At 44.0% G+C, this 25,266-nt stretch overlaps 1 protein-coding gene across 3 annotated transcripts in view; it reads left to right on the top strand.

The window, feature by feature from the left end:
• The window catches only part of LEF1 (lymphoid enhancer binding factor 1), a 117,728-nt gene extending 93,886 nt beyond the window's left edge, over positions 1-23,842 (top strand). For 2 of the 3 annotated variants that reach the window (XM_007191006.3, XM_007191003.2), the window contains 4 exons: positions 1,703-1,810; positions 8,206-8,254; positions 8,908-8,948; positions 22,704-22,785. In XM_007191006.3, the coding sequence (XP_007191068.2) occupies positions 1,703-1,810; positions 8,206-8,254; positions 8,908-8,942 (192 nt within the window). In that variant the 3' untranslated portion in view covers positions 8,943-8,948; positions 22,704-22,785. Of the gene's footprint in view, positions 1-1,702; positions 1,811-8,205; positions 8,255-8,907; positions 8,949-22,703 lie in introns of all 3 variants that reach the window. The other variant, XM_007191005.2, reaches the window with a different exon arrangement.
• The last annotated feature ends 1,424 nt before the right edge of the window (positions 23,843-25,266 follow it).

Genomic DNA, 25,266 nt, shown 5'->3' with positions numbered 1-25,266 from the left:
CCCCTCCGCCCCCCCACCTTTTTTTTTTAAAAGAAAAGCATATTACCTGATTTGCCTTTAGACTCAGGCCAAGTCCCACTGTGTGTCATGCATCTTAACTTTACACTCTGCACGTGTAAAGCAATTAAAAATGAAATCATCTGCCCTATCCAGCAGAGGCCCTGGCCTTCAAGGGGCTTTTCAAAGGAAATGGAATTGGTTGCCTTGCCTGTGAGCCCCACCGCCTCTGGACGGGAGGAGGGAGGGGAGGTTGGGATGAGGCCGAAGGTGCTTTAGTGCTCTCCTTGAGATCAGGTTCTCGTTCTTCTAACAGGCAAGAGCAGCAGGTGTTCGTTTTCTTGAGGAGAGCATCCCTGCCATGCTCTGGGGGCTGCGTCCTAACCACTGGGTCGCTGTCCTGGAGGGCACCCTTTTCTCACTCACCAGCCCCTCTCCCTCGCTCCTCCTTCCTTTCCCTCAATCCAGTCACACCTTTCTTTTCTTTTTGTCTTATCATTTTAAAAAACAAGAACAGGGTAATTAAAATCAATATGCGGGGTAGAGGTGAATGAGAAAGAATCACCCAGCCTTTAAGGGGAAGTTAGCGAAATGGGAAGCGACACACCCTAGAGCTGGGAGCCCTGGAGTGGGAGCCGGGCTCACTCAGAGCGTGTGCGCGTGCATGTGCACGTGTATGTAGCTGCGCAGTGGTGTGGCGTCGGGTCCACCACCTCTGTGCCGTCACCTCCAGCCAGTGGGTTCCCCAAAGTGAAGCCAGTTCTCCTGGGATTTTCTGACAACAGATCCTGGCATTTGGAGAGTAGGGGGACGAACTTGGAAACTGCTCCCTGGGGGCCTGGGGTAAGTTGTGTGCAAACACACACAAAATGCCAGTACAGGCTGCTAAAAATCCCAAACAGCACCTTGCCTGCATAAACTGTTTTGCTCTGTATGATAAATAAATATATGTTACCTAAAGGGAAATGGAAAATTTGCAGGGTGTCAGCTGCTACGTTCTCCAGATTAGATCCTACAGTCTCAAAGTCTAGATGGCAAAATAAACTTAGGTCATGCTCCTTGTTTTCCGTCCGAAGGAAGCTAAAAAACATAGCCATAAAGTGTGCATGTTTGATTATACAGTGTTATCTGTATTCTCCCTATGGACAATTAGTGTTTAAATAAGTGTGAGGGGAGGGTGAAGAGACTGAGACAGACTGACTTTTGATGTCTTGCTTTATAGACAGGATCATATGATGAAGGTTTCAGATTCCTCACATGACAGAGTGGGAGAGTGCATGGGAGGTGAGGATATATCTGTGGAAATTACTTCATTTTGCATAAATAAATGGTGCTTGGGCTCAGATGTCAGAATATGCTGCAAACTATGAAAAGGGCTAAGGTGGGTGTTGAGGTTCACCAGTGAATGTTCTCTTTAATTTGTATTGGAGAAGAGAAAGGCTGGGTGACAGGCCATTTCACTTTGGATACTTTGACAGGTTTCATGTAACGTGAGAACAGAATAGAGAAATCAAAGTTTGAGTCTCACTCCAGCCACTGAACTCTAGATGGATTTCTGCAACACGTGGTCTTCTGCCATTTAAAAATAAATCAAAGTTTAAATGCTTAATATTTTCATTCTTCAGTGTTTGAAATATGAAACATATAATACTGTCGCTATTTTGCTTTTACTTGATTTTTTTCCTCCTTCCCCTTTCTTTTTCAGTGGCATGCCCTCTCTCGCGAAGAGCAGGCTAAATATTATGAATTAGCACGGAAGGAAAGACAGCTACATATGCAGCTCTATCCAGGCTGGTCTGCAAGAGACAATTATGTAAGCACTTTATGCACACCAACGGCTCTCTCCTCTCACTCGTTCTCTCTCTCTGTTGCTCTCATGAAGGAAATGTGTTGTAGAGTGTATCTAATGCTGGTGCCGTTCTCTAGTTTTGAAAGTTAATGAACTTTATAATAAAGATTTCATGGATATATTCCATTCCGAAAGCTTTGTGCTGTCAATATTTTTTGGCTATATGCTAATGAAATCTTTCAGTAAAAATTTTTAAATCGAAGAAAACCTTATCATTAAAATGTTGGTGAAAAAGATTTTTTTAAAAGCATATAATCTCATCACGTAAAGGCAGCATTAGTAATAACTAGTTATGCTACCTTCCAGTATCTTTTCTGTGCCTATCTTTTTTTTTAGCATCTTTATTGGAGTATAATTGCTTTTTACAGTGGTGTGTTGTGCATATCTTTTTATCTTTTACTTGGATATGTGTGGGTGGGTGGCTGTGTATATACACACACTTCTGTATCATGCTGCTTTTTGTTCTTATATATAATAAGCATTTTTCTGTTATGGCATAGTGTTTCTGTTTATCAGTTTTAACAGGTATACAGTATTTCACTGAGTGAATGTCACAATTTACTTAACCATTTTTTCCCTGCTTTTTAGACATTTGCTATTTTTTTTTTAATAATTGGAAATTATCCTGCAGTGGATGGTGCATAACAGTTTTTAGGACTTATTTCCACAGGACAGACTCACAGTAGTGAAATTGTAGTGAAACAGTAGTGAAATTGCTGAGTACAGATTATAAATATTTTAAAGCCTCTTGATATATATTGTCAGATTTCTTTCCAAAATGGATTGCGTTATTTTACACTTCTTACAATGTATTCCAGTGACTGTTTTGCACAGACTAATTAAAACTGGGTAAAAAAAGCATTTTTTTGTTTGTTTCATATTAACGTACCCTGATGCCTATTATATATTTTATTCAGATGAAGTAGGTATTATCATATTTTTAAGCTGTACTAATTTTATTGGAAAAAAATATCTCATTTATATTGCCAATTATTTTATTACTTCAGAGTTGAATACCTTACTCATGTAGTCTTGATACAGCAAAAACTACTGAGAAAGAATATTATAAGTGATATTAGTTGTATCATATTTTATAGAGGGGAATGATTTTGATTACTTAAGCTCTTAATTTAAAAATTTGAAGATCATTTTCATGTTTCTTGTGAGACTAGCATTCAGAGTGCCAGCTAGGACAGACTTCACATTAAATGGAATTGTGAAATGCCTTTCACAATGCCTTTGTGGAATGCCTTTGTGGAAGGCATAGACTTCACAGTCTATGCCATTTCCCTCCTCCTCCAGGTGGACCAGCTCAGTCTTCCAGGGCCTTTGTGGAAATTCCTTTTTAAAAAGGGCGAGGCACTATGGAGAACAGTATGGAGGTTCCTTAAAAAACTAGAAACAGAACTACCATACGATCCAGCAATCCCACTACTAGGCATATACCCTGAGAGAACCATAATTCAAAAAGAGTCATGCACCACAATGTTCACTGCAGCACTATTTACAATAACCAGGACATGGAAACAACCTAAGTGTCCCTGGACAGATGAATGGGTAAAGAAGATGTGGCACATATATACAGTGGAATATTACTCAGCCATAAAAAGAAATGAAACTGAGTTATTTGTAGTGAGGTGGATGGACCTAGAGACTGTCATAAAGAGTGAAGTAAGTCAGAAAGAGAAAAACAAATACCGTATGCTAACATATATATGGAATCTAAAAAACAAAATGGTTCTGAAGAACCTAGGGGCAGGACAGGAATAAAGACGCAGATGTAGACAATGGACTTGAGGACAGGGGGAGGGGGAAGGGTAAGCTGGGACGAAGTGAGAGAGTGGCATGGGCATATATACACTACCAAATGTAAAACCGATAGCTAGTGGGAAGCAGCTGCATAGCACAGGGAGATCAGCTCGGTGCTTTGTGTCCACCTAGAGGGGTGGGATAGGGAGGGTGGGAGGGAGGGGGATGCAAGAGGGAAGAGATATGGGGATATATGTATATGTATAGCTGATTCACTTTGTTATAAAGCAGAAACACACCATTGTAAAGCAATTATACTCCAATAAAGATGTTAAATAAATAAATAAGTAATTTAAAAAAAAAAGGGCGAGGGTGAAGCCATGAATCAATATGTAAATCAGTGTGTGGCCATTGCTGGAGATGGTCCTGTGTGGACGCACGTCTGAGGTCTTACATCCCATATAATGAGGCACCAAGACTTTCGGAACACATTTGTTTCCTGTGACATGCTCCAGAGAAGAAGTCACTACTGGTCTGGATTTGGAGCTTAAAGGTTGGATACAGCTATGGCGTAGGAAGTAAGAGTCCTCCTGTTTGTGACTTGGGAGCAGCAGCTTCATCAACTCTCCTGAACCGTTGTCTTGATTGTTTTAAATAACTACTTGGGTTGGCCAAAAAGTTCGTTTGGGTTGTACTGTAAGATGTTATGGAAAAACCCTAATGAACTTTTTGGCCAGTGCAATACTATATGCCAATGGTCAAGAGCTGTCTTAAATGCTTTTTGTGTTATTTTCTAGTCCTTCTAATAATCCTGTGGCATCAACAGTATTATTGTATTTTACAGATGAGGGAAATTAAATTGTCAGGAGGTTAGGTAATTGGTCCAGGGCCATGTAGTGGCTAAGCTACAAGGGAAACCCAGGTTCCCCAGACTTCACAGTCTATGCCATTTCCCTCCTCCTCCAGGTGGACCAGCTCAGTCTTCCAGGGCCTTTTTAGGAAGTCTGCTTTAGTTGAAGACTTTTCTCCCTGAACTGGGCTTCCATCCTCTGGGCCGTAGTTAGTATTTTCTGGATAGAGCCTTAGTGATGCCCTTTAAGTGGGAAGATCAGTCCCCCACCTAAAGCGTTTCAGAAGTGTCTTCCTCTAACCCTGTCCTGGATCTCTTTTGGATGTGGTTGGCCTTATAGGGGAGAGTGGCCTTCCTTCTTTGACCTCTGGGAGAGCTTTGCTGTGTTGTGACTTTGCATAGATTTAGTGTTGCATGTTGACTGTCTTTTTTTTTTTTTTTGAAGTACAGTCGACTTACAGTGTTAATTTCTGCTGTACAGCAAAGTGATTCAGTTATACATATATATATATATTCTTTTTCATATTCTTTTCCATTACGGTTTATCACAGGATATTGAATATAGTTCCCTGTGCTATACAGTAGGACCTTGTTGCTTATCCATCCTATATATAATAGTTTGTATCTGCTAATCCCAAACTCCCAGTCCTTCCCTTCCCCATCGCCCCCTCCCCCTTGGCAACCAAGTCTGTTGTCTATGTCTGTGAGTCTGTTTCCGTTTCATAGATATGTTCATTTGTGTTGTATTTTATTTTTTTCAAACTCATCCTTCTTTTTATTTATTTATTTATTTTTGTTTTATATTGGAGTATAGTTGATTTACAATGTTGTGTTAGTTTCAGGTGTACAGCAAAGTGATTCACTTATACGTATACATATATCTTCTTTTTCAGATTCTTTTCCCATATAGGTTATTGCACAGTACTGAGTAGAGTTCCTTGTGCTATACAGTAGGTCCTTGTTGCTTATCTATTTTATATATAGTAGTGTGTATATTGTTAATCCCAACCTCCTAATTTATGTGTGTTGTATTTTAGATTCCACATATATGGATGATATCATGTCTTTGAGTGAAGTTTCTGTTTCTGATCCTTAAGGAGTGAGTTTCCACTTTTAAAAAGAGATAAAAGAAACACATGTTCTCTCCCTCTTGCTCTCTCCCCTTTTCTCCATGTGGAGAGACAGGAAGAGAGTAGTTTTAAAGAAAACCAGTGTTATGTGAATTTACCTTTAAAGATTTTCCTCTGCACAACTTTTAAAGGAAATTGTTTTGCATAACTTGATTTTAGGATCTCTTTGAATGAAGGGGAAGCCCAGCTTTGTTACTTAAAATGTTTATAACAATCAAAATAAGCCTATTAATTACTAAGGCAAACAGAAGTCAATCAAGTGGTATCACTTTAGCTAAAGATATTACAGTATTCTTTTTATTGATTGATTGATTGATTGATTGATTGATTTTTGGCCGTGTTGGGTCTTTGTTTCTGTGCGAGGGCTTTCTCTAGTTGCGGCAAGTGGGGGCCACTCTTCATCGCAGTGCACGGGCCTCTCACTATCATGGCTTCTCTTGTTGCGGAGCACAGGCTCCAGACGCGCAGGCTCAGTAGTTGTGGCTCACGGGCCCAGTTGCTCCGCGGCATGTGGGATCTTCCCAGACCAGGGCTCGAACCCGTGTCCCCTGCATTAGCAGGCAGATTCTCAACCACTGCGCCACCAGGGAAGCCCCAGTATTCTTAAAATAAGAGTACAGGAATACAGTCTAAATAAGATGCATGCCCTATGTCTTAGCATTTCATTGTCAGAATGCTATCCTGATGCTCACTGTGATCATATTAAATATATATCTCAATGATTTAATATTAAGTTGTCCTATTGTATGGCATCATAGATTTTATAACTTCGTTTTTCTAACTTTCATTTTTTATAACTGGTTTTCGTAAATCAGTGCACATATTTTCTTAGGTGTATTATTATATTTATATTATTAGAGCTTTTAAATGTAGTGCTTAAAACCCAAGTACTATATATGATTTTAATGAAAATTTTATATGTGTTTACTACACGTGAATTTTGTTTTTGTGTTAAGCTGACATGAATACATCCAAACTCCTTAGGTCCTTTTGTCTACCATAAATGTAAGTTCTCTTGAAGCACTGATGTATACCTAAAATATAGTACAGGTTATTTCACAAAGCAACATCAGTCCGACATGTCAGGGCACGGTCGCATGTTCTAGGCACGTGCTAGGCATGTGCTGGGTGGCAGAGATGTGCTGAGACTCGGGCAGTGCTCATGTGAGCCGATAGCCACGTGGCTGAGGGGTCCAGGGCCACAGCCCATCATGACACCTGTGCGGAATTACGTTATGGTTGGTGAGCTCTGCCTGGGGCTGACACTGGGGGATGGGAGGTGGGGGTGGAGGTGGTGGGGAGAGAAGGGTCCTGGACAAGATGACACCTGAGGTGAGTCTTAAAGGGCAAATGGCAGCTAGGAGAAGGTGAGGAAGAAGGCTCCAGACACAGGAAACAAGCTTATTGCACCTTCTGGAAACCACAGTCGTTGCATTTGAAAGGGAGATAGCAGATGCCCCTGAGAAGCGTGCCCTTCCTTTGTCTGCTCCCCTCCTCCTGGAGCACCTTAATCTTCTGAAAGAAGACTCCATTATTTTTGATATGCCATTTCCCCAGGTCACTAATATCTGTTGTTTGCCTTAGTGTTTGTGAGGATAGTTTCAGTCAACTTTCCAAAGATATAAAGCCTCAATGGTCGGGTCATGTGACATGAAGAAAAACTATCTTGAGGTGCATAAAAATAGATACTTTTATATATTCATACAATATACTCAATATAATCTTTATGGTTTTACTTTTTGTGAATGTGATTATTACAGCAGACGTAAGATAGAGATACTGGATGTGATACGTGTCCTATGACACTTATATGAAAAGACCATCCTAATCCAGGTTGGTCATTTACTATTCATATAAATCAAATATATACTGTGTCTATGCCCTATTATAATTATTTTTTGAGGGGAAAGTAATTATGAAGAAAAATAGAAAATTAAACTACTATCAATGGGACCTAAAATTATAAATTTGTGATTAAGATGATTTTGAAATGTATTTTAAATTGCAAGCATATTCACGTTATCGTGTTTGTTTTAGGAAGCAGGGTCCTTAACTGCCATAAATAAGTCTTTAAAGTTACCTTCTAAGTTTTCTCAGGTTCTATCTTACCCTTCTACTACTGTCTTCAGTTATGTCTTGTCTGTGCCATGGGAGCTGAGGGGCCTCAGTTAACACTGTGGATTTTTAATTAGATGGTGGAATTCACAGTAAGGAAGATTTATCATCAATACTACCAGAAGTGGGTCCTAAGTGTGGTGGTTAGCAGGAAAAGGAGTGCCTCCTTATTAAGCGGGCTTTCCTTGAAGGTGGGCGGGTGGGGGGGGGGTCTGTGGCCACAGCCCTAGGACATCATCATCGTGTGTGTGTGTGTGTGTGTGTGTGTGTGTGTGTGTATGGCCACCGCCAACGTCAGTACAGTACTGATGACATTAAATGCAAAGCTATAGAGACAGAGGTCACAGATAAGAATTTCTTTCTCTTGCCCTGTTTCTAGGTACAGATGGTAAAGAGAGACATATAATGAGGCATCTTGATCTCTTGGTTGACCGCCTGCTGGTCCTTTTGTATCACGTTCATCCATGTGTTCACAGTACAGTCTATAACATGAACATGTGCCTGTCTTCTTCCAGGGTAAGAAAAAGAAGAGGAAGAGAGAGAAACTACAGGAATCTACATCAGGTAGGCACCATGTGACTTTCCAGCCAATTCTCATGCTTCTGACAAGCACCTTTTAAAGTAGCCTGCATCTTTCTACACGCTGCTTTATTCTTCAGCTATAACATATGATTGTTGAACTCTGCTTTTCTTCCTGAGATTCTTTAAAAATGTTTGAAAGACCTTTCTTTTAAATGTGACTATGTGAAGGTACACCTAAAAAGCTCTTGCAAACCCTGTCACCTGGATTCCTGGTTGTTAACTGTGGTTGTTTTTAAGGTTTTGTTGTCTGTGTTCTCTTTGCTTTAACACTTCTGTTCTTCTATTTGCAAAACTCCTTACAATACAGTTTTTTATGATGACTCTATGATATGCTACCTTATATCCCCTTGAGAATCTTTTCTGTGGTTTGGGGTTATTTAAAAATATAAAACATGGTGATAGGGTTTATCTTTCGTGTACATTAATTCAAGGCATCAATCAGTGAGGTCCAGTTTATTTCCCCTTTTCCTTCATAAAAGATAAGGCCTCTACTTGTACTGCACAAATAAAAATGGCTGGTATAAGAACCATAAAAAGTAAAGCAGACAGGTCCACATTATATTGTAGCTACTACGTATTTGGAATGTACAAAAACCTCTTCAATAAAAATTTGTTAAAGACACAATTTTCTGCAGGTACAGGTCCAAGAATGACAGCTGCCTACATCTGAAACATGGTAAGAACGACTCTCTGGTCCTACTGCTGACATTAGTTATAAACAGAGGCACTTGCTTGTGAATCTTCTTGCTCATACTGATGCCATTCAGCATTGCTCCTTTAAAGAGGAAAGGCCACCAAAATCAAATTAGTGCTTTAAAACATCTGATGGTTTTTATACCGGCTATGGATTTGCAATATAGTATGTGTCTCTCTCTTCTCTTCTTCCCCTTTTTGCCCCTTTAATCTTTCTCCATTCCCTTTCCCCTAACTCTTGTCAGCCATTCCTTACTGACCAGTGGCAAATCTGCCTGCTTCAGAAACAAACAAGTAACAAAAACCGGCAAAATGCCATCTTACTCTGCAAACCCAGGGCTGCATTGGAGGAGCTCAGGCTGGCCCAGGACCTGGAAGGTTTTGTGGTATAGAGACTTTTTCTCAGTTGAGATGACATATAGAGGCTTAAAAGTAATAGATTTGTTTATAGTGAGAAAGAGAGGGATGCTTCATTTTTTCTGTTATTTAAAAATGTGGCATGGGGACTTATGAACTGTATTCTATCAAGTTCTTTATTGGTAACCATTGCTAGATCTCACTCTCATCTTTATAGGTGATATTTATTTCATTTCTTTTTATTGTAGTTATTTGATTTTTGACCACTTGACCACCATCCCTGGCGGGAACCTGGCTTTGTAAATTGCCTCAGTCTTTGCTAGGCTTTGAATTCACAGTGTGTCTACACTGTGACAGTTCTTCTCAGAGGCGCTCGCTTTGATTCTATTCTCTCTAGGAACCCGCCTCCCAGTCCCGTCAGCTCTATCTTTTGGGTCTGTCTCGAGTCTTTCCTCTCACACTCAGCAGTTTCATAGCCCCAGATCAGGTGCTCAGACTTTCCATCTGGATTATTGTAATAAGCCTTTGGATAATTTTCCTGCTTCCAGACTTCCTTTCTGCCAGTTCATCCTCTGTGTTGCTCCCAGAGGGATCTGCTGAAACACAAACGGATTGTGTCACTTCCCGACTTAAAAACGGTCAGCCCACTGTCTGAGGGACGCAGTGCAGACCACGTCAGTGTGGATCTGCGTCTACCCTGTCCTGGGGGTTCCACTCTCTGACCTGCCTCACCTCCAACCATGCATCTTGGGTTCAGTCCAAACAAAACTATTTGCCGTCCCTGAGGCAGATGGAGGTTGCTGCACGTGCTGTCCCTGTGCTTGGAAAGCCCGTTTCCTCTGCCTGAGGGTGGTGTTTCTTAGGAGAAGAGCATTAGCCTGCGGGTCACTTCATTCTTGACTAGAACCAGATGACCGCTTAATCTTTCAGAACTTAATTTTGGTGCTCAAATTTCAGCGGACTTTCCCAGGGGAATCTGCAGAGATTTTGGTACCAAATAGATATGAATTTTGCATCAGCTGTTTGCCCCGGCAATCTGCTTGCGCTTTTTAATCTTCATTTTCCTCCACTGTAAAATGGGAACAGTAACCGCCACCCGCTAGGGCTCTTTGTTTCTCGTATGTGGCCTCCCTCCCTCCCTAGACGCCACCCCCAAGACCTGATGCAGCTGCCTTCTCCTCTGTGAAACTTGCCTCATCTTTATTCACGTTCCCCAGGTTCTTCAAAATGTCATCATTGTTGTTTTATGATATCAAAAGTCTTCTAAACTAGCGCTGAGTGGTAGGCTTTTCTCCAGGTAAAAAGAAGATCAGCCCTTCATACAGGTGACCAAACAAGGTATCAGAAAGATACTATCACAGATGATGTTCATATTTAATTCAACTTAATGGCTATTAATTGAGGACCTCTTCTGAGCTGGCCCCCCAGCTTGGTTATAGGAGCACAGGCTCTGCCCCCAGGTGCTCATGGCATCATAGTTTAGAAGTAATTTTAGTAGCAAGCACATGCTCTTGTACTTCTTCTTTGCGTTTTTTTAGAAGACTATTGTCCTTTTAATGACTAAACACTTAGGTATGGACAGCAGCCCTTTTTATGCTCTGCCTCAAAACAGAAAACCCTTATAAGCATACCATGCTAAGGACCAACATGCACTGATTTTACTCTGTCCTCTGTTTGCACCAAAATCTTCAATGCTGTTTCTATTAAAAATCATGCAAAAATGTATTTCTCTGCTTCATACTTTGATATTTGGTTTTAGTGTCCTTAATGATTAACATTATATAGTATTTTAGAGTAGACGATTAGGCTGAATGCATTTTTGTCCTAGAATGTATCCCAAATATCTCTTTTTAAAATCATGTTACAGTGATCATGGTGTTTTCTTGTCACTTACTTGTTTTTCTAAAGGTCAAGGTGTGTCCCCTCTGCCCTGCCCCAGAAAAACACAACAAAGTCTCCCCCCTCCCCCCAAGAAAACAATTTTCACCAGTGACCAGTGAGGCTCCCGTCGGCTGGGCTGCACTTAATCAGAGTCTCCAGTGTTCCTCTCCCCTCTCGTTGCTGGATCAGTCATGCAGCCTTTGAAGTTCTGTCCTCCCCACTATCCTGTCGTAGAGAGCGGCACTGGCAGTCATCTGATAAGAATTACTAAGCGGAGAGAAGGTCAGATTTGCATTCGTAAAGATTTCCGCAAATTAGGAATGATACTATCCCTACTGTTTCCCCATCCCCTTCTTTGTTTTAGGAATTCAGAAACTTCTATCTGTGTAGTAGTTGACTTGTTTAGTCATTATTCCGCATTTATTGAGCACTTTATAAATGCCAGTTAGCTCCATAATACCTGGAAATACAGCATCGAACAAGGCTCAGAAGGTCCCCGCTCTGTACTGCTTACATCTCGGGGAGAGCAGTTGATTTAAAACAAACAGGAAAGTGTAAGTGCTATAATAAAAATAAAACAGGGAGTGACTTGAGGGTCGGCTTTGGCTTGAAGATCATGAAAGGCCCTTCTGAGGAGGTGACACTCAGTAATAACCAGTTGTTTTCCCTGGAGGGTATTGTGTGTATTGTTCTGAATGAAAGACCAGGCCAACAGGGCACCCTGTTGTAGAAAGAGCCTAGACTAGGAGTGAGGCCACGCGGGCTCTCACATTAGCCGTCCCTGTGCTGTATGGCCTGGGGCAGTAGGTTTAAGCCCGAGACTGGTTCCTCGGCACAAGTGAAAGGGGCGCTTTGCTGGCCTCTAAGCTCCCGGCTGCATCAGGTCCCAACGTCCTGGTCTGCTTTGTGCTTCCGCGGGCAGCACTGCCTCCCAGTGTTAGTAAAGGGACTCGGGTCTCTTTTTTGTTTACTAATTTGTCATCCTCATTCTAGGTCTGAGTGGCTCTGTATAACTATAAGGCACCTGTATGATCTTGAAAACGACTTGCCCACGATGTGCTTGCTCTTCAAGTCCTGTATAGGTCACTTCCTGCCTGCCCTCCTCCTCCACAGGATGAGTGCCCACAAGCACTGCCTCTAGTCTGGGGCTTTGCTTCCCCACTGATGCCATCACGTGGCTCCTTGTTTGTTTGCCAGACTTCGGTCCCGCTCTTGCTGGCTCCACCTTAGAAAAAAGCCGCAGACAGATGAAATGTTTGATTAGACTTGATCCTGCACATAGTGTCTGTGAAAGCTCACAGGGCTTGCTTTCAGTTCTGAAGGGAAGTTCTGAAGTCACGGCCCTCCCTGCAGGAAGGTAAAGCTACCGGAGCACGGTGCCCAGACAGGGAGGATGCCGTGATCCAACGTGAAGAGACTTTTGAGAGGGTTTCTTTCTGCACAGCGCAACTTAACATTATCCTGCTGCCCTTAAAGGAAATTCCTAGTAGATCACTGAGCTTAGACAGCCATGATGTAGCTCAAATGCTAGGGAACTCTCATTACTCTGAACTAGAGTGGGACAGTGGACTATAAGGAAAAGACCCCACCCATCAGGAAAAGACTCCTCTGTGAACCAAAAAGCCCTCTGAAAACTTGTTTCTGTTCCTTGAAAGACATGAGTTTCACTTAATACTTTCTCATTTCATTGGTGGGAAATGCCATTGCAGTTGCTTCATATACCCAGCTGTGTCCCCATCTCCCTGTGAGCTTCTACTTTTGTGTATTCTATAAGAATATTCACTCTGGTGAAATCAAGTTGAAACAAAGAAATTAGCATTAACCCAGTCTCAACACCTTGCAGCAGACTTTAGGATTATTGGAAATGGGATCCTTAAAAGACATTCCTCCAAGTTGGAGGTGATCCCCAAGCTGTGGGATCATTCAAGAAATCCAGATTCATCCTTAGCTTTTTTAACTAACTTGCCACTTGTGGGAGCTGGGAGCCCAGGGCCTCAGGCAGTGAGACTTACACACGTTCTCCTGTGAAGGCCAGTATCATAAAATGCCAATTGTTTGTTTATTCACTCTGCCAACATCCAGTGAGGCCTACTCCTGCAAGTCAAGAACTGCTTTAGGCAGTGGGGTTACTTGCTAAACGGACCCTGTCCGTTACCAGAGGCGCTCCCTGTTTAAGAAGATGCAGACGTACAAATGGATAATTATAAAATAATATGTTTTATGCTACCAAGGAAGTGCATACAGCGCAGTGTGTAAAAACAAAGACGACGGAAATCAGAGCGAGATCAAGGAAGGCCTCCTGCAGTAGGTAACACTTGCGTGTCCAGTCATGGGGGAATTCTTGAGTTTGACAGAACAATGATCGAGTTGCTTTGAGTTTCCAGTATTTTGGTGCACGTTTCATTTGGAATATGTAACGTCAAGAGTTTATCAGAAGTCAGAGATTATCATCAAATACTGAACTTCCCTTTCTTCCTGACTTAATCAAGATTCATAAAGAATTAAAGAAGCAAAGAATTAGAATTTTTGAAAAGCTGGAGAGAATTATCATTCTGAGTTTACTAACTTAAAAACTTTACAGGTTGGTTTACTAATATTTACTTTAGCAAAACATAAAAAGTCCACTATCTTAAAGTTATATAGATTGAAAAGATATTCTTATGATATTTCAGTGTATTTCATTTGATTATATAACGTCAAAGGTCTAGTTTAAAAGTAGAAACAAGCTATCTTTTTTTAAAAAGCAAAAAATCTCTGGTTAAATGCACCCAGAGATACATATAGGCACTCACATACAGACATACTTCTGTACACTATGATTTTAGCCTTGGCATAATCTTTAGCTTGCACACTTGCTGAACTGAGAAATTAATATATATTTTTTACTAAATAAAAACATTCGCCTTTATTTCCCTGGCGCCAAGAGGTGTATGGGAGAAGTAATTTCTAGTACAGTATAGAATGCAATAGTTAATTGTGCAGTGCTTGGATTTACATCTTTAAAAAAATTGTCTCTAGCTTTCCATTATAGACTGGAGTCATGTGCAGGACTAGCGAGAAGACTGTGACCCTGAAGGTCTTCTAGGAACCTTGTCTGAAGCTCAGGACTTAGCCCTGTCCTCTTAAGACTCAGGGAGAGGTCTAAATATTTTCAGCTGTCTCCTTGAGAAAAACATTTATTTCGTATAGTTTTTGAAGCTCACCCTGGGGAACTTGATGCTTTTGCCTAATCTTTGCTCTGAACTCTGTTCCCTAAGTACTTATGTAGTCACCCCCATTAAGTATCAGTGAGCCTCTGGGTATTTGTTCCTAGGTTGGCATGTCTAGTTAGAAGGCAAAGCCAAGTGCTTACAAAGTAGTAAAGTTGGAAGCAGCTAGAGAAATGGTAAGGCTTGTCCAAAGTCTCAGAGTAAAAATTAAGGCTTTGATAATGAGAAAGTGAAAAAACTACGCCCTGTTTTCCATCCTTCATCTTTTTGTCACACGATTAGGCACTAAGTGTGTCGGGCACTTAGCCTAGAATTGCCACTAAGCACACAGGAGACGGCAGAGTCAGGCGCTCTCGGGAACGGAGCCGCACATCTGGAGGCGGGAGACCAGCACGGCCGCCTGCACCCGGCTCAGTGCTGTCCCCAGGTTCCTCCTGAGCGTCCTCTGAGCGGTGGCCCGGACAGTGCAGGGCCTCGCCTGCCAGTTGGCCAAGCGTCTGGATCCTGATGGAAACGACTGCGGGCGTGTCATTTGTCTTGTCAGGATCGCAGGTGTGCTGTGCCTAGGACACGGAGGTCTGTCCCTGCCTGGGGTGGTAGACTACCCGCGTTCCCCTCCTCTTACGTCTGGCTGCAAACCCCTGCGAAACGCATCATGAGTTAGCGGAAAACTTGTAGAGAATTCACACGGCAATATGGACACTTGACTGCAGTGTTCTTACTAGGGACTCCCTAGTAAGACGGTTCCGCAGGAAAATTCAGACACTGATAGCAAGGGCAGCCTTGGTCACGCTGTCTGAAACAGAGACGGCTGCCTCACGGCACTGTGTAGCTAGACTAAGTTGTGCATGGACCGCAGGTTTTCAGGTTCTAACCATTCTCCAGAATGCCTTATGCTTGCTCATATGATGAGAGCCTTTTGATCACAAGGAGCAGAAACAACCCCTGCTGGGCTAAGGATCTCTATTTAAGGATACAGGACCATCGTGTGGAAGCCGAGGAGAGTACTAGAAGGTGCTCTTGGAAAACTGTCCAGACGCTTTTGCTGTCTCTTATATCTGCCCCTCCCCCAAATCACATCCTCCCCTTCTGCAGATTGGCCTCCTCAGTTCTTTGATCCACGTGTCCAGAACCCCTCAAGCTCACATGTTCTTTCTTACAGTACCAGTCTCCAAAAGAGAAAACTCTTTCAAATTCCAGAGAAGGGGGACTTCCCTGGCAGTCCAGCGGTTACGACTCTGCGCTTCCACCGCAGGGGACACAGGTTTTTGATCCCTGGTCGGGGAACTAAGATCCCACATGCTGCGTGGCCAGAAAATAAACCAATACAAAGTCAAATTCCAGAGAAGGGACTCTGGCTAGCCCAGCTTGGGTCAAACTTCTACCCCCATCTGCAATCAACTGTGGTCACAGCAGATGGTCACACAGTACAAGACAGCTGTCGGGGGCTCACCGCTCCCACCGGGGCTGTGTTGGCATTGGGATAATCAAGAGGGAGGCAGGCTGCAACCCAGCAGACGTCCACCACAGCTCTCTAATAAGCGGGTGGCTGGGCCTGTTAGATCAGCAGACAGGGTGATTTTATCTAGGCAACTGTACATTCGTGAAGGAACCGGGAGAGGATCATACATACGGTGAAAGCTTTTAAAATCTCTGTTGTGCTGCAGTGTCCTTCCCATCAATTCTTTTCCCCTCTTTCTTTAATGGTCAGAAGAGCTAGGATTGTGTTTAAGTTGCCTTGGGAAACAAACAGGAAACTGGACCCTTGGCTAGCAAGAGTGGTCACGTGCCATTAAAAAATAATAGTGAAAAAAAAAAAAATAATAGTGGACGGAGAGAATGAGGCTCATTATTACAACCCTCCTGAGATACGTAATATTTAGTATTGTTCATGAAAGCCCTATGAAATTAAGATCCATGCTATTATTCTAGTACTTCATAGAATAAAAAAATTATTTTGGACAAATTTAGTTTGATAGAATGTTTTCTCACTGAGCCATCCAGAACTTGAGGGAAATCATCCTTCTGGATAACAGAGTTTCCCAGAGAACTCTAGGTTTACCTTTTTAAGTATCAAAACATGTAATTTTTAATTTTCACTCTTGTGAATGCACCTCTTTCTTCACCAGAGTACATGAAAATTAAATATTTCTTAATACCTCATGCCATTATTCTACAGTGTAGTGTACCATATGGTAAATGATAACAAGGAATGGATGCTATTTGACCCTTCTAGGTGACCCCAAATAATGGGGTTTTCTTAAAAATCTTTTTTATTTATTGTGTCTTCTTGTTCTGTCTAGGACTGTGTACCCCTCCCCTAGTTTTCCTTCTGATCCACTTTGTAGAATTGGGAACCAGAAAACACAGCTTACTTGAATAATATATACATTAAAAGTAAACGGGGCCTGAGTTGGCGCATGGAGGGTGCTCTTATTACGAAGGGTAAATATGCTTTTTTTTTTTTTTTTTTTGCTTGAATGTCTTGATAACTGCAGTGAGACCTTGAGACCTTTTCACTTCCTTTTCCTCAGCTGTGTCCTTTGGGTCTGAAGCTGCCCGTCAACAGATCCAGAGGAGCGGGGTGATCCTGCCTAGAACTCTCTGTGAGCCTTAGCAAAGTCACTCTATTCTTTTCGACAGAATGAGGAGAAAAAAAAAATGAAAGCACCTCAGTCAAACAGTAGTGCCCACTTTTTTGCTTAAGTCCTAAGTCAAACCTAACCTGAAGTTTTCTAAATTTTTAGATATAGTCTCCGTAAATATAATGACAAATTTTTTGCTGCCCTCTTGGGATTACTTTTCCCAGCTATCAGTGTGTTTCTGCAGACATTCTATTTTATAAGATATTTTGTAATATTTCATGAGAGATTTTCCAGAATTCTCTATTGGTCGTAATTTTCCACCGGAAGTTCTGTAAATAGTATAAATCTTGCTTTTACCCCCTGAACATGCTGTGTGAGATTGGAACAACAGAAATGGAACTAACATTTCTGGACCACGTATTCTGTCCTGGGTGCTCTAATCGAAGCCTCTCCATCCCGTCCTTGAGGCAGCCCTGTTCGGGGAGGGATCTCTGCCCTGTTAGAGGGATGAGGAGATGTCAGTAACTTGTCCAGGGCCACGTGGCTGGTGTGCAGCAGGGGCAGGTTCACACCTGGCTCTGTCTCTCTGTCACTCAAGTCTCCACCCACTGCAGTAACCAACATTCATTGCGCCCTTTCAGATGCCAGGTACTTGCCGAGCCTGTCACAGGAGAGCCTTATCTCCTCTCAACCCCTCAACACACGTTATGAGGTAGAGCGACTTAACTATTTCCATTTCACAGATGGGGAAACGGGTGTGGCATGTTCAAGTAACTTGCTCAGGATAAGTCTGTCTTCAGAGCTCATGCTCAGAACCCACAACGCATTGTCACCTCCCTAGGCCCCATACACTTAGACACGTAGACTCGTACTACACGACGGTGGAAAGGAAAAACACACAGAAGTGTGTGCTCATTCTGTTGCCTCATTTTTAGAAGGTGAAGTTAGAATTTTTAGGGCAGGAGAACTTGTAGAGAGAAAGGTGAACTGGATAAAGAATTTGGAGGTGGGTAGGTGAGTCTCCATAGTGGCTATCCTCCTGAAGCACTTTAATATACAGAATTAAGATGGGTTTTGAGGGTCTCTTATTCAAAACTTTCCTTGAGAATGTTTCGGTAGTGTTCCCAGCGGAGGTGAAGGTCTAGTGGGTGAGACCTACACTGGGAGGCCCAGCCAACCAATGGTGGTGTACGTCCTCACAGGGAGACACAAAGGGCTGATGAGGAAGAGAAACCATTAGCTGCAGATGGAAACCAGCATCTCCCCCTCGAGCAATTTATCAATAGTTCCAGGCCTGCCTCAGCGTCATCTCGGCATTGCCGAAGTCTGCTTTCACTGGTCACAGTTACGCTTTGAATAACTGCACAGGAAGGAACCGCACAGATTCAGTGACCCTGCCTCGGTCTGTATAACCTGGATCCAACCCCGGGGCCAGTGACCCCTTGTCTCACTGACCACTCCCTCCCTCCCTGCCTCCTCCACGTTCTGGGAATCATCTGGTGTCAGAGCTGTGGCTGGCGACTGGGGGACCGACGAGCTTGATGCTGGGACTTCAGGACTAGCTCAACTGCAGAGAGAAGAGTCAGCGCTAACCTTCCTCACCACGCGTTATCATTTCTTCTTTTTCTCCAATACTGGGTAGTACTTACTTTCAAAGACCTGAAGGTGGCCTTTGTAGGTTAGACTTTCAATCTTAGAGATTTAAGTTTCAAAGTTACTTTCTTAGGCCCTTTGTTCTCTCACCCTGCTTTCAAGCAGAGCACAGCCTCTTGGGGTGGGCAGTGGTCCAGATGGAGACCACCTCCACCTCCACAGTGATGCTGACTCATGATGGGCACGGAAGGCAGGCGGGCGAGGAGAAGCAAATGAGTGATAATTTAGCCCTGAGGTGTGGTGGAGAGAACTTATGTGTAGGGCTCAAAAGCTAATCCTGCCACCTGTAGGTTGGGTGACCTTAGGCAAGGCCTTTCGCCCCTCCCGCAGCGGGATCCTTCTGTGTAAACGCGCTCAAGTCAGCGGAGCTGTCGTGATCGCATGACGTCGTGTCCCAGCGCCTGGCACGGCAGCGCTCAGCGCACGTTGTTGTTGTTCTTCCTTCCTCCTCACCAGCTCCTGTGACCCGTGGGGAACCAGGAGGCCTGGGGAATCTCTAGGGGCCCCTCACACCAGCCGCTCACAACCAGATGCCTCAGTTCCCTCTAGGACAACAGGGCCAGACCAGCTCTGCCGCGCTCGCTGCCCGCTCTGGAAGTCCGCTCCCTGCGTACACAGGCGGCTTTGTGCGGCACGGGAGTTCACGCCCTGAATGGCAGGCTTCCGTCCGTCTGCCCCGAGGTGGGGCAGAAGAACTTAGGCATGAGGTGGTGTGTGCCGCTGTGAGGAGGGCGATCTTTGCAAAGCCTCTGCCTCTGTTCATCTCTCACAGACTGATCTCTGATACTCTCCCCTCAAATTTCACAGCATAACTAAAAACATTTTAGAGTTTCCCACTCCTTGCTAGTAACATTTGGGAAGGGGAGGGAGGAGCTCTTACTCCAACCACCTTCCTTTTGGGTTACTCACCATTTCTGGACGAGGAAGTGAGGTTACAGGCACGGCTCCAGCTGAGCCGGTGGGTCCTGGTCACGCGTCGCCCCTCCTCCCACACCCACCTCGGCCTCTCTAATGGGCTCATTTCCGCAGCCCCTCCTGTTGGGGGGACAGCCTGGGAAGGGGGCTGGGCCGCAGAACCTCAAGGATATGGGCTGGCCACGCACTTGGCTCCCAGTGGAGGCTCACGTTTGCACTTAAGAAGAAGGAATTTCCCCTCTCCCTGTCTTCACATCTTTTGAGCCAAGGCCTAGAAGGCCCTAATGCCTCAGTCAGTGCTGGTCGTCTTCTAGACGCAGGTCCCTCTTGAAATCTTGAGATGTCCCTTTACCGCTTGGGCTCTTAATAAGCGACTCTGCCTGTTTGGGTTCCTGCTTCCATTTGGTTAGTGGGATATTTTGTCCGGATTGGAGTCTGGTCCAGGAGAGGAGCCTCCTGGGTTTCAGCTGGACGGTGGGAGGAGGGCGTTTTCCTGTGCTTCCTTCACACCCACTCAGCAAAATGGCCCACGTGGTGAGCGCTGGCGGAGGGAGCCCAAGCCTGACGTGTAAGACGGAGCTCCGAGCTCCCTTTGAAGCGGGCGCGGTAATTGCGGCTTTGATTACGCCGACTCCACCGCTGGGCAGGGCTGCGCGGGGCTCGCCTGGCCGGCCCAGCTTCAGCTGCAGCCCCCCGTGAAGACTTAGATGTGGGAAGTCTCCAGTCTCCCGAGCCTCATGCCTGTGGTTTCTTGAAAAGAATCTTGATTTGACCTGTTTTATGTCTGTAAAGCAACACTGCAAGGCTTTTTACCCCCAGTTCTCCCATCTGGGGGTAAGACTGGTCTGCCCTGGTGACCCTGTACTTTAAAGGAGCAACCAGGTTCAAATAAGGTGCCTTATTTGATAGACAGCTTCCTTGCCCATTTATTTAAATACCAGCTACACTATAAGGAGAGCATCCCCGGTGGGGAAGAGTCGCTTTTTGGTTGGCAGTTGTACAGAGCAGCTCTGAAACCAACTTTTCAGGAGGATTTATAAGAGGATACTAAGATAATGAAACAACAGTGGGGAAACGTGAGACTGTAGAAAGCACTGGCTTTATTAGGAGATGTCGAAATTCTTGCCAGGGAAGCGCGTATTATCCTTGTGACAAATGGCCACTCAGGCCAGCCGGAATCGGGTTAGTAATTATGTTGTTATGCTCTCAAGAAGCGGGCAGGAGGAGGCACTTTGGGTGCCGTGAGGAGAGAGGAGGCCGCCGCAGGGCCACGCAGGCCGCTGACCGTCTGGCTTCGGAATCAGCCTGAGGCTGGGGTGGGCACGGGTCCCAGCAGAGGGACAGTTTGTCTCCATGAGCAGACAGACGCCCCTGGCGGCTGAGGCCAGTCTGTTCTGAACCACAGCGCTGGTCTCCAGCTGCTGTGCGCTCCTGGCCCGGGGCTGCTCGCCATTCCTCACCAGCAAGAGCAACCGGGTCTGGGCCTTTGAGAGTCCATGAGCCCAAGCACGGTGTGAATAGGAGCCTGCGGGCGCTGCCTTCACCCCCACCCGGGCTCTGCTCCTGTCTTCTTGGAAAGCCAGGGCCCTTCGCAGCTCTTCCATCCTCCTGTGTGAAGCATCTCTACCCTGCTTCAAGTTTAAAAATCACAAAGCTGTAGTGTGGTTTTCCCGTTAAATGGGGGAAGGTTAATTTTCCAGGAGAATAGGAATTGAAATCGTCATTGAAGACCTCATTCTGTTGAAGGCAACATTCTGTGGCTGATTTCCTCCCATTTTGCTTTTGCTTGTTTTGTTTGTTCACTAGCCACCCGGGTAAACAGTTTCTTCTCAGCTCTGGTAAGTCATTTTGAGGGACAGCAGCGGTGGTGGTTGCCATGATTCTGACGATGCTAACACGTGGCTGGTAAGAGCCCTAATAGCGGGGCTCACTCTGCGCCCTGCACTCTCTGAGCCCCTTAGAGGCATTGGCCGAGCCCATCCTCACGGCTCCCGGGCCACAGATCCATCTTCTCTGAACAGCGCGGTGTAGACCGTAACTCGCTACCCAGAGTTGAGTTTTCATTATTAAACTATCTCAAAGCTTCCTTTTATTTCTCCTCTAAGATGTCTTTCCACTCAAATAAAAAGCATAAAGGAATGCACTCCACTTTTTAGAATTAATTTTTTTTTTGAAGGAAATGTCTGCTAATAACAAGGACACTGCAAGCACAAAAAGTTGAGATGTGTCTGAGCTGCCAAAGACCCAGGTAGAGTAGGTGCTTCCCTGCAGCTGGACGAGGCCGTCTCCCCAGGTGCAAAGCAGGGGTGGCGGATGCTCTCCAGAGAGGAGGTGACCTTGGGGATGCTTTCACTTTCCTTTTGTCTTTGTCTCATCTTGTTGCAATGTTATATTTTATTTTTAATCACTTTTTAAATCTCAGATTATTAAAGCTTTGGGGATTTAGGGATTCTCCTTTCTGAATGCTCTTATCAGCAATATCTTTAAATACTTGTTGAGTGTACATTCCAAGGCTAACGTTAGAGATCCTGGTTGTTATGAAGGGAAAAACTCTTGAGAATTGAAAAGTCTAAGATGGGAGAAGCGTATGCACCTCAAGACTGAATATGAGCGGACATAGACCATCCCGGTCACAAGGGGGCTTGTTGCAGGAGTGTGAGGGGCATTGACTAACTTGCGTGTGGTTTAGTCTCGTGTAAAATCCTACAGTGGCTCCCCACAGTGGACTAAAAAGACCAAACAACACTTTAGAATGACAAGTCTTCCCCTGATCTGGCCATTGCCTGCCATTACGATTCATGTTTGGCCATTCCCTCCTGATGTTTTTCCAACAGATTTTTTTTTTCTTTTTTCACCATGATCTAAAGTATTACGTGTATTTCACATCGTAACCCTGTACATTTATGTACAAATACATGGAACCAGGGTAAACATTTCAGTAAAGTACACTTATTCTCTAACATAGTCTGAGGATTTAGGGCTACCATAGGGCAACCTCTTTTAGCCATCACCAGATCAACAACGTGGATTAATTAAATGCAGAGATCTTAAGACATGTGCTGTATGAAATAGAGGTTAAAATCTGTAAAGGTCTGTGGCAAATTCACATTCACAGTACTTTATTTGTTCCTTCTTGAGGTGGAAAACGAAGCTCCTTCCCAACGTGCAAAGCCAAGGCAGCGACCCCGGGACCTCTCCTGGAGATGGAAGCTTGTTGACCACCCAGACTGTCTCCACGGCTTGCCCAGTCGACCCCAAAGGAGAAATGACACCAACTTCACCCTGAGGTCACTGCTAGAGACGCTGATCCATAAAGACAATCACTGCCAAACCCCCTTTCATCTACTGCGAGAGCCAAGTTCCACAATAAAAAGCATACAAGGTTTTTCAAAAGAAAAAAAAGCACATGAGAATGCTAGCGGGCCCTGGGTCAGCTGAGCAGCTTTCCTCCCCCGTCTCCGCCATGCACTTCCCAGAGCATCCCGCCTCCATACCTGTAACCTCCTGGCAAGGACAGTAACTTGGGCCGCTCTTGCCTGCCCCGAGCACCGGGAGCGGCCGCGGCACAGCCGTCAGCGTCCTGGGGGGAACTTGTGGAAGAGTTCCCTCTTTGTTTCTGGCTTCGTGTTTGTTTCTCTTTTCCTCAAGCTTTTATTTAACAGTGCAAAAGGATCGATCTTGTTTGCTTCTTTTTTTTTTTTAAACTTGAATTTTTTTAATTTACACTTTTTAGTTTTAATCTTCTTGTATATTTTGCTAGCGATGAGCTTTTTAAGTAAAATCGAAAGATCTGGAAGAGTTTGAAATAAAAACGAAATGAAAAGAAGCCTTCTTCTTTTGAGGGCTATCTTGTCCGCTAAGGGGCTTCTCCGTGAATTGCCTGTCATAATAGTGGCCTGTCTTTGTCAGGTGTCCGATAGAGCTAAGTAAACCTAACAGTCCACTGTGTGGGTGGCAGTTGGCAGTCCTCTTTCATTTTATTTTTCTTATGATCTCTTCTCTTTTTTTAAAATGGTAAACCTTAACAGATACCTTTCAGCAGACCAGTTTGCAGTGAATTTTCATTTCTTTCCTTCTCACCCTCTTGTAAAAAGCCCAGCACTTGAATTGTTATTACTTTAAATGTTCTGTATTTGTATCTGTTTTTATTAGCCAATTAGTGGAATTTTAAGCCAGTTGTTAAAATGAGCATTGATGTACCCATTTTTTTTTAAACAGCAAGGCACAGCCTTTGCCCAAAACTGTCATCTAACGTTTGTCATTCCAGTTTGAGTTAACGTGCTGAGCATTTTTTTTAAAAAGCTTTGTAATAAAACATTTAAAAACAAGTCTTTTTTTTTTTTTTTTAAAGAGTGAAGTTCCTGATAACCTGCAGTTGGTAACGGTGACCTAAATCCATAGGCCAGGCCGGAGCTGGTGTGTCCGCATGACGGGGGCACTGCCCGTGAGGCTGCCTCGGGGACAGGCCCACACCCTACCCCCTTCTCCAGGCTATGCAGTCCGTAGGGGTCCTCCTGCAGCCTGGAACCCCACCTCCTCCTCTCCCACGGGTAGATGGAAATCAGGGCCACAGGATTCAGATGGGAATGATTCTCTCCCTTCCTGAGAACCCAGACATCCTCACAGGCTCCAGCTGGCACCTCTGCAGGTGTGCTGGTGCAGCCCGTGGTCAGAGCCCATGGGTTCTCAAAACTGGGCTCCCCGAATCAAGGTGTCCCCGTGCTTTAACTCCCATTCATCTCCCCAAAGTTGACATTTTCCCAATTTTGAGTTTGAACTCCATAATTCTCCCTTAAGCGTTTGTTATACTATATATAGGTTGGTATCGGATTTAGTAGAACCTCCATATTTTAAGTTTAAAACATCAGCATTTCATGGTCTTCCACAAAGCTTCCACAGTCCATTGAGCTAGTCTGAAAACCACCGACACCACTGATCTAACTTCAATGTCTTGCTGAAATTCTAGTTCTGTTTCCTTTTTTCAACCTTCACTACAGCTGGAGAACAGCTGGCTACCATACTTGTAATAACCCTCCACATACTGTACTTGAAGATTGCCATTAAATCACCCCTCAAATTTCTCTTCTCCAGGCTAAGTAATCCCAATTCCTTGAACCTTTCATCATTGGTCCTTTAATCATTTTCATTACGATCCTCTGGAACCTCTCCAATTCCTCTTCATTTAGTCCTAAACTTGAAGCAGGGAAAAATGTCTATTACGTTCAGGGGACCTACTTGTTAAAGGTTTCATATTCATTTGAAACTCTCTCTCTCTCTCTTTTCTTAACATACATGAACCAAGAAGTTATAACTGTTTAAAGCTGCCACCGTGGTCTCTCCAGAAGTTAACTAGAAGATCCAAGGAAGTGTAGGAAAAATCTAGGGTGTTACTTTTGGGGGGAAGAACAGGTCATAGCAACACATTGGTTCTTCTGAGTCTTAGAAAGAAACTGATTAGTGATAAAAGTCTGTCCGTCAAGTGAACAGAGCAAGGATAGTTGTGAGACTTGAGCCTCAGCCAAAGCCTACTCAAGTCTCCTCTCCCTGGGTTCCTCCTCCTCTACGTTTATATGACGCAAAAAATGGGTAAACAGTATTGAAAGAAATGGGTTGTTTGAATCCTCCGGGCCACAACTTGGTCCCTCCTAGTTTTCTATTCATATTTCCTCCAGAATAACTCTTCCTAGATAACCTGGATGTC

The sequence above is a fragment of the Balaenoptera acutorostrata genome, chromosome 5, assembly GCF_949987535.1.
Source record: "Balaenoptera acutorostrata chromosome 5, mBalAcu1.1, whole genome shotgun sequence".
Taxonomy (NCBI): domain Eukaryota; kingdom Metazoa; phylum Chordata; class Mammalia; order Artiodactyla; family Balaenopteridae; genus Balaenoptera; species Balaenoptera acutorostrata.
Note: the sequence above shows the minus strand (reverse complement) of the source record. Positions and strands in the feature narration are given on the sequence as shown.